This window comes from Scatophagus argus, chromosome 16, assembly GCF_020382885.2.
Source record: "Scatophagus argus isolate fScaArg1 chromosome 16, fScaArg1.pri, whole genome shotgun sequence".
NCBI lineage: Eukaryota > Metazoa > Chordata > Actinopteri > Scatophagidae > Scatophagus > Scatophagus argus.
Window position 1 is genome coordinate 16548431 of NC_058508.1, and position 9927 is coordinate 16558357.

Here is a 9927-nt window from a genome sequence, read left to right on the forward strand (position 1 = left end):
CCGATTGCCATCCTCAGCACAATGCAGAACCAGGATTGTTTTCTTATGTGCTCTTTAGAAATATGCAGAGAACTACACCCACCATGACTAATCATTTTTAATCCAGGAACACAATGTTGCTCATTACCCACTGTGATGCATACATCCTACTCTTATATTTATCAGGATAAACTTGACTGACTTTTTTTTTGTAAATTAATTTATGCACTGGTCCACAGAAAACCAGCAGGGTGCAGACATGAGCTTTCTGTAAAATGTAATCTCTATCAAAAATAATCTTTCGGAGATGGAGTTTTATAGTGAACTTTTTTTTTTCAGTATGAAACAATTCACAGTGTAATAAGATCTCACATATTCCGGCGCTGCAATTCATTTCTGCGCAAGTGGTCACAGGAAGGCGGTGAGGCAGCTTTCCACACACGGCCGTTTCAGATGAGGAAATCTGACGCTTAGATCCCTACTTGTGCGCGGATAGAAGGGAAAAAAAAGTGGGTGTACACACTAGTTGTGCTGTGTGGCTCCACGGTGCTTCACTTCAGATGAGCTCACCCAGCCGATGCGCACGTCGGAGGATCCTACCAATGTGAGAAGGCGCAAGGACGGCGAGCAGCAGCTGGGTAGTCAGTAGGAAGAGTGGATGCCTTTGTGCTTAGGCGGCCCACTTTCTACTACAAAAGTAAATAAGAGAAAGAAGCGAAGGATTTTTGCGCCCATTCGCCTCTCATTGGAAAGATTCATTGGATTTGTAGGTTGCCTGGATGGATGAGAAATCACTCTTGTATGGCAGACTGGACTGGACTCCGGGCTGATGACAAGAAGCCCACTTTAAACACTCTGCTGTTCGTTTTCTTTTCTCTCTCTGTCTCTCTCTCTCTTCCCCCCCTCCGTTTTCTTAATAAAATGCCAGGATTTCCTTCATCATACTCTGTCCAGTTCAAGCCAGGCTGCTCATTTGGAAGGACGCCAGACCTCCAGCCTCTCAAATCTGCAAGTTCAGTCCAATAAATTGTGACATTGTCTGTCAGCCTTGGAATAAGAAATCGATACTCAAGAAAGGGGACGCGATATTCTTCCGGAATTTTAACGATCTATTTCCCAACCATCCTTATAAATATGCGATTTGCTTGGATAAGGTTGATTTGGTCCAGCTTCACGCTTTTTTAGCTGGAGCAACGCTGATATAGTGACTGATTATTGCTGTTGATTTTGTCCATGCAAGACTCGGGGTGGAAACATGTCTGGCCACTTCTTTGAGAGGATCACTGCTATCAGAGATGGCATTTTGGTCCAGCACTTCGGTTTTCACCTCTAAAGTGCCCCGGAAAATCTTATTCATGTTCACCCTCTCCCTCTCTGTCACCTACTTGTTCTATAGCTTGATGAGCTGCTACAACTCGCTGCAGTTCCCTCTGCAAGAGAACTACGCGTATCAAGGGAGGCTGGTGACGGAGGAGACAACTTTTGTGACATTGAGGGAGAAACTTTACTCTGCTTCCCAGGGCTTCACCGAATTCACCGAGTCCGTGAGAACCACCGAGGTGTCCACCGTGAGGGATCATGCTGAGGCCGAGAAAAGGACGGTGGAGTGGATTAGGACCCAGGCGTCTCCAACTAAATCGGCGGCGGCGTATCACACCACCGCGCTGGAGAGGGAGCACCAGGAATTCAGCACCACGGACAGCGAACTCAGGGTGAACTGCACCATGGATTATGGAGAGAAGAAACTTCCCCAAGCCATCATCATCGGTGTGAAGAAAGGGGGGACCAGAGCCCTGCTGGAGGCTCTCAGGGTGCACCCGGACGTCAGAGCCGTTGGAAACGAGCCACATTTCTTTGACAGGAACTACGAGAAGGGGCTGGATTGGTACCGGTGAGTTGCCCTTTCAGTCTGATCTGGCGCCAGTATTTTGTTTTAGCCTAATTTATTACTAATCATACTTCAGACTGCCGTTTACTATTCCCCGAATGCAAATGTTATTCATATGTGGGAGGTAAGAACATTTCAATTTGCGAGAGGCTTAAAAGCAGATTGAGATTCAGTCAAAGAGAAACTCATTTCTGCCTACATGTTTGTCAGACTGTTTTGTTGCGTGTTAATGAAAACTTTTCAGGCTGCTGCACTGTATTACGATAGGATCATTTTGGATTATGATAAAAATAAACTCAATCCTTTTTGGGTGGATTGCATTATGTGTGATGGATTATCACACACCAGCAAGTTTCAAGTCTCTGCACCTTGATTTTTTTTTTATTATTGTTTGGAATGAATATGTAATGAATGTAAATGAAATGGCTGTCTGGAATAGCAGGAAAAGTCATTCAAAAATGTTAAACAGCAGCTTTGGACTTTGAAAAAGATCTTTTAACAGACTTTAACAGTAATTGATTGGAGTGAGTGTTATGTTTTCCTGCTGCCAGAGTCTGTACACTTTGTATTATTACATACCAAACTCCATTTGAAGATCCAGCTCTTTTCAGTAAAGGCAGTTACACTGTACCACAGTGCTGTCTGTCATAAACTGAATGACCATCTGTCACAAAGTTAGCTGAAGTTTAAACAATGTTTGCACACACGGACACAGTCACTGTAGTGTGTGTGTGTGTGTGTGTGTGTTCCTTGGATTTTATTTTCCATCGACACGAAATTCACATTTAACTTTAATTGTTAAGTTGGCAAAGTATTTTGATTGCGGCATTGTGTGCGTCAGGCTGAGAGAATTATCACGCGACGCTCATACTGAATAATTCAACAAGGGGCTATTTCTCACTGCTTTTGCTTTTGACGATGACCAAGACAAACTGTCATGCTCCCAAATGTGAAAAGAGAAAAAGAGTTTTATATAAGAGTATATTTTTTGTCATATGTATGACCTACATCTCACATCTGTTTGTAAGTATTTTAAGGAGAATGAGGGAAGTCTTTTCCTCTGGTGTTTCCTCCGATTTGATCTTAAAGTCTCTCCTTCCGCTCAGCAGTACACTGAACCCTTCAATTGAACCTCTTCACTTAAATTGCACATAATCAAACATGTGCTGTAAGCGTTGTGTTTACTGAAGCAGCTTTTGTTTGTGCATTGCAGCTGGTTCTCAAAGATGTGTGAATTGCCAGGTCGGTGATGTGTGTGATGGTTGACATTCGCTTTGAGACCAGGTTTATCATTGCTGCATTTATGAGAGGAAAAGAAATCAATTTGGGGCTTCATTCATGGTCAGCTCGGCTCGGTTAGGCGTTAGGCGTTGCTCTGTCATAATGTTGTTTGACCAAGGGACTTCAAGATTTTCAAATGGAGTCAATGAGCTGATGAGAATGACACTGACTCAAAGTCCCGTCTGTTTCTCTGTAGGAACTCGGGTCTGTTATGCCGGTGTTTGGGTTGCGGAGCATCTGCTTTCATCTTGCTGCATAGACATGGGAGCTCTCGGTTGCTCATTTAGCCTGTGTTAATGCAAGCTGTTTCATTATCCTCTTGGTGTAAGGCTCATTAGACAGGAGGATGACATGCTTACATAAATAATAATAAGTGTGCTCGTGTTTTAGCACCCCCAAGCACCCAAAAATCCCTAAAGAAACTCTAATTTTATATCTGTCACCATCCTGTGTGGGGCATTCACCTCAGAATAGTACGTTCAGGAAGCCAGTAGGCACACAAGCCACATTCTGCAGCAATGAGTGAAAAGTTAATAGTCAAATGGATAAAAATAATCATGAGCTGAGCCACTATTTCAATCAAAAATTCATCCATACCACTTTTGTTTGTTTGTTTCTAAACGATGCATTATACTGCACCTCTCGTCTGTCTGTGATGCTCTGGCTAATGTGCACTTAATGGAAGTGAAATTATGATCAGTTACAGATGTTTGCCGCCATTTGACATCAGTGTAGTTGAACGAGACCAGTAATCTCATAAAATGCGATTCATAAATTTGGGCCTGTCTCAGTAACACCTGCTCCACATGTTGATGGATGCGATGTAACTCAAAAGCATCTTGTCGGTGGTTACATGTGTTCAAATGCTCATTCAGGCTGTTCTCGAGACAGTGAATCCCATGATGTCTGTGCGTTGTTGGACTAGAAGCTTGCATTGACTGATGGTACAGTTTATCCTACACACATTTGGGTGCAGTGAACTGAGGTGGTGTGTTTGGTTATTGCTGTTTGTGAGTGTTTTCTTTTTCTGTGATTCTCCGGAGGAGAGACAACAGGATGAAGGAAAGTTTTGTGCACTGATCTAAAGAATACGCTATGAAGTGAGAATATACTGGGGTTAGTCCACTTGAATAATACTGTAAAATGATGAACAGACTTAGAAGTTACATTACGAACCGTAAACACGTGCTTGCGCCACTTGAACTTTAAGTTGCCACCTTTAGTCTTTAGAAACCTCATTTATAAAAACGCACTTCTGTCCAGGAGTTGTACAGTAAGTGCTTGTTGTTGTCACTTCACTATGACTAAAGTCAAACTATCAGAAAGAAACAGCTCCACCAAGGATGTTATCATTATCCTGGCAAATGTTTGAAATTGTCAAGCAGCAGTGCCAGTGGTGGGAAAAAAGGAAATGCAGGTTCTTTTATGTGGGCAGTGACGGACGCCCCCTCCCACTCCACAGTCACTGTGTTTGCCTGCTGAAGTAAATACAGGCAGCAACTTGTCAATTTATAATGTGTAAAGGTTGTTTGTATATTTGTTATGTAGAGGACTAATAGACTCATTTGCTATAAACAAATAAAAGTAGATAAAATGGTAATTGGCCATCGATTTTGTTTGCAGACAGAATCACATATTTTTGTCATCTGCAGCTTATGAAAGTAAGATAACATGAACTTCATATAAAGGAAGTGCAAAGGAATTAAAATTACATTAAAAAATACTGTCAACATGGACAGACGCCTTCATAAAAATCATGTCATGTGTTTAATTCAGAATGTTATCTGTAGTTAGAGAAAGTTTTCTGGTGTATGTTGTTATGCATACACCTGTGCATCAGCTGTGCTTATGTTGTTATACTTGATGCTGACCCATCACTGCCATGTTAGCTGCTGGAGGATTTTAGCAAAATGAGTAAAGGTATCACAACCTATCAATAATTAAAATACTAAGCAGCTTTTCCATGCCTGAGGAGGAGGATGTAGAAGGAGAACAATGAACCTGTTGTTTTTCTTTCTTTTTTTGCAGTACTTTGTATATGGGGCTTCATGAAAGTTTTCATTCAGTCTGTAAAGTATTTCTTGGAGTATTTCACTGCTGGATCTATCTGGTGTGAACCTTAACGGACAGGCCCAGATTGGTGGTTGGTGCTTCATGTTTTTAGCACTCTTGGACAGTTTCTCCAATGTGTTTTGGGCTCGCTTGAACAAGCAATTAGCAATGTAGTGCCATCATTACCGCACACAGAGGACTTTCAACAGCCAATTGGCGCTTCTAATGTTGCCTCTACTTCTGAGTAAAAGAGGATGAGCCACCACCGCAAGGGTTTAACTTATCTGTTCTCTTGAGCACGTCTCAACCTGGAATAGGAAAGGTTTGATGCATGATGACCAATACAGCCAATGTTACTCCAGCTCAGTGCCAGCAGGTAATGTGCCTCATAAATTGGGCTCAAGAACGTCATTGATTATCGATCATACATTAAGATTTATGTGCTGTGGGTGAGTATTCTCAGCAGGAATTCACTCTAGTTGAGGATTGGGCTAATGAGGGCTTATTAGTGAGGTTGACTGCTTGGTATTTTTGCAAAAATGGCCAGCAAATAGCTTTACGTTAGTGCTAACAAATAGGGTTTAAAATGAGCAACTGCCAACTCAAGAATTTGGAAAGAACTAACAGTAATTATAACAATGTTGAACGGGTGTCTGAGGTAGAAAAATATGACACGATCAATTACAGTGGAACCTTACTGACGGGCGGTTATTTTTCTAATTTAAAAATGGTTAAATATTAAATTCCTAAATAGGAAAATATACACTTTTGAGTCTCTTTCATATTTGAGTTAACTTGCAGATTAACAGTGGCGGTCATCAGCCTATGCTGTTAAATCTAACACCATTTTGAAAAGTGTCAGATTGTCATTTTTAGATTAATTTTAGCTGAAAAATGTGTGTGGACAGATCAAATAATACAGCAGAAGGCAGGAAGGCATGTCTCTCATTGACTGAGACTCAATGGAATAGAGCTCTGCATTCATGTGTGAACTGGACACTCAGCAAAGTGTGAGCACTTCTATCAGTCTTTTCACGAGGAGTAAGAATTGCTTTCTTTCGTGCTGAAAGAACGTGGTATGAGACGATTGTTTTGAGAGATGTGCCTTATAATGATGGAATTATGTAATAAATGCGAGTTTGAGTAATTTTAAATTGTTAAAGCATGAATGTGTCCTCACACATCTCTGTAATTTATCAGCAAAAGCTGTGATTTTAGATAATGAAAAGTGCCTTTCATACCATATGTGTTGCTAACTTTAGGCTTTGTCAGGTGAACTGATAATTGTGGGAAAATCGATACAAGGGTCAGAGATGCAGCTACATCGACAAAGAGCCACAGATCTGAAATTATGTGTGAAATTCATCAAAAAATCAATATGTCTGGTGAAACACAGATCTCAAATTTTCAAGTAACTCTGCCTGTGTCCTTGTGCCTCTGGTGTAGCTGTGTGTGTGTGTGTGTGTGTGTGTGTGTGTGTGCGTGTGTGTGTGTGCAACCCACCAACATGGCTTGTAACATGCACTGCCTACTTTGAGACATCCACTACCTGACAATGATCCCACATAGGACAAAGTCAGATTTCACCATGTAGCACAATACTGTCAGAAATCTCGACTAAAGAATCGTGTTGTGTAAAAATGTACAATAATAACGGTGGCCCTGTTGACTTTGTCACTGATCTAAGAAGGTGGCAAAATGACCAGGGTAGAATCTTGTTGAATCAGCTTTGAATTACGATGAAGTTTGACTGTGTTGTATCAGATTGTCGACCATGGAGCCAAATACATACTGAATCATCGGAGGGGGTTGGATACACACCCTTAACATCTACTCCACATAAAATGTGGGAGTAAGTGCACATATTTGTGCTTTAATCAGCCTTTCTGCTTTTTACATCCTCTAAAATGAGTCGTCCAATCATTTAATCTGAGTGTATGAACAGGCCTGTTTATAGTTTTACCCTCACGTCCAGTTCCGCAATAATTGGCCAAAAGCCATAAATTATACTTCTCTCATAAAGTTTCTCCAGTATAAGACTTAACAGGGTATAAAATCGATTTATATGCGGTTCTTCATCAAATAGCTGCCACAAGGAGTATATACTCTAAGAAAAGACAATACACGTTAGGTATGAAGAAACTTTTGTCTCTCACCTAACAGGAGGGTAGATCCTGCGCATGAAAGCACAAGTAGCCGTCCTGAATAACTTATCTCTGTCAGCCAACTTCCAGCACAGCACAGCTGCCACCTCCTGTAACACCACCGGTTTCGGCACAGATTCTGTGCCAAAACCACATTTTAGACTTGTTATAATTCTCATTACATTGTCAGTGGCCTTGTGTGGAAGTTATGCAGTTCAAGTTGTATGAATCATTAATGACATGTGCTGCATGTTATGTGGTTATTTATTCAGCAGAAATCCGTTCTATAGGTGTTACGACATGTTGGCGCTCGAGGATAGTCATCCACCAGAAACCCTGAGAGGATTCATCTTTTCATTATAATGTTTTTAGCGTTTGCAATAATTTTAAAATACACCGCTCAAAAAAATAAAGGGAACACTTAAACAACACAATGTAACTCCAAGTCAATCACACTTCTGTGAAATCAAACTGTCCACTTAGGAAGCAACATTGATTGACAGTCAGTTTCACATGCTGTTGTGCAAATGGAATACACAACAGGTGGAAATTATAGGCAATTAGCAAGACACAACCAATAAATGAGTGGTTCTGCAGGTGGTGACCACAGACCACTTGTCAGTTCCTATGGTTTCTGGCTGATGTTTTGGTCACTTTTGAATGCTGGCGGTGCTTTCACTCTAGTGGTAGCATGAGACGGAGTCTACAACCCACACAAGTGGCTCAGGTAGTGCAACTCATCAAGGATGGCACATCAATGCGATCTGTAGCAAGAAGGTTTGTTGTGTCTGTCACCGTAGTGTCCAGAGCATGGAGGCGCTACCAGGAGACGGGCCAGTACATCAGGAGATGTGGAGGAGGCCGTAGGAGGGCAACAACCCAGCAGCAGGACCGCTACCTCCGCCTTTGTGCAAGGAGGAACAGGAGGAGCACTGCTAGAGCCCTGCAAAATGACCTCCAGCAGGCCACAAATGTGCATGTGTCTGCTCAAACGGTCAGAAACCAGGGTGCTTACAGCCCAACACCGTGTAGGACGTTTGGCAGAGAACACAAAGATTGGCAAATTCGCCACTGGCGCCCTGTTCTTTTCACAGATGAAAACAGGTTCACACAGTGACAGACATTTCTTAGGGGGGTCACACAGCCCTCCATGTGATCGCCAGAGGTAGCCTGACTGCCATTAGGTACTGAGATACGATCCTCAGACCCCTTGTGAGACCATATGCTGATGTGGTTGGCCCTGGGTTCCTCCTAATGCAAGACTATGCTTGACCTCATGTGGCTGGAGTGTGTCAGCAGTTCCTGCAAGATGAAGGTATTGATGCTATGGACTGTCCCGCCCGTTCCCCAGACCTGAATCAAATTGAGCACATCTGGGACATCATGTCTCGCTCCATTCACCAACGCCACGTTGCACCACAGACTGTCCAGGAGTTGGTGGATGCTTTAGTCCAGGTCTGGGAGGAGATCCCTCTGGAGACTATCCGCCACCTCATCAGGAGCATGCCCAGGCGTTGTAGGGAGGTCATACAGGCACGTGGAGGCCACACACACTACTGAGCGTCATTTTGACTTGTGTTTTTCCACTTTAATTTTGAGTATGACTCCAAATCCAGACCTCCATGGGTTAATAAATTTGATTTATATTGATAATTTTTGCGTGATTTTGTTGTCAGCACATTCAACTATGTAAAGAACAAAGTATTTAATAAGAATATTTCATTCATTCAGATCTAAGATGTGTTATTTTAGTGTTCCCTTTATTTTCTTGAGCAGTGTATATTCTGTTAACTTTATTTAACTCCACTCAGGTGGGTAGATCCTGCACATGAAAGCACAAGTAGCCATCCTGAATAACTTATCTCTGTCAGCCAACTTCGAGCACGGCACAGCTGCCACCTCCTGTAACACCGCCGGTTTCGGCACAGATTCTGTGGATTTGACCCAGTGTTAAAGGATTTATTGCCAAGATCACCTGTTTATGAGGTGAATACATCGTCTATCAAAATCACAGCCCCACAGTCGGAACTTGGCAGCGCTAAATTAATAGCATTCTTTAAGGAGAGAAAAAGACGAAGGAACAGCAGGTCGTAATCGAAACGGCTTCAGTTTAAAGGAGTTTCATGACTTTCTCCCTGCACAAAGTCCTCCTGAACCTGATTCACCAATGTCAATGAATGAAAAGAGATGTGCAAACTGCAGTAAAAGTTAATCTCAGCAGATTATGTTAGTTATCTAAAATATCTTTGATCAACATGTGAGAAAAACAACGTCTGCATGTGTGAATCCTTTGTCTCCTCTGGGAAGTACACACAGTGAAATAAATCAGCCAACTGTGAACCAGAACCAAAATTTCACTGAGGGTTGCAAGCTCTCATATCTCTGTGTTATTAAAATGACACTTTAACCCCCCTCATGCAATAAAAGTTGAGAGGAAGTGCCTATAAATCTTTAGAGCGGTGAAACAAGTCAGTGGTAGCTTCCAGCTCCATGGTGATTAGTCCCAGCAGACATTGCTTTTTTTTTTTCTTCTTATTTCAGCCTACTCGCAAACTATTTTACTTTTGTTGCGGACTTTTTTCA

The 9927-nt window shown here is 42.0% G+C and overlaps 1 protein-coding gene across 1 annotated transcript; it reads left to right on the plus strand.

Moving 5' to 3' along the window:
* Nucleotides 1–750: 750 nt before the first annotated feature.
* On the plus strand, nt 751–2022 carry LOC124073895 (heparan sulfate glucosamine 3-O-sulfotransferase 2-like). Its single transcript, XM_046416446.1, has one exon. The coding sequence runs from the start codon at nt 1275–1277 to the stop codon at nt 1872–1874; it is 600 nt and encodes a 199-aa protein (XP_046272402.1). The 5' UTR covers nt 751–1274; the 3' UTR covers nt 1875–2022.
* The last annotated feature ends 7905 nt before the right edge of the window (nt 2023–9927 follow it).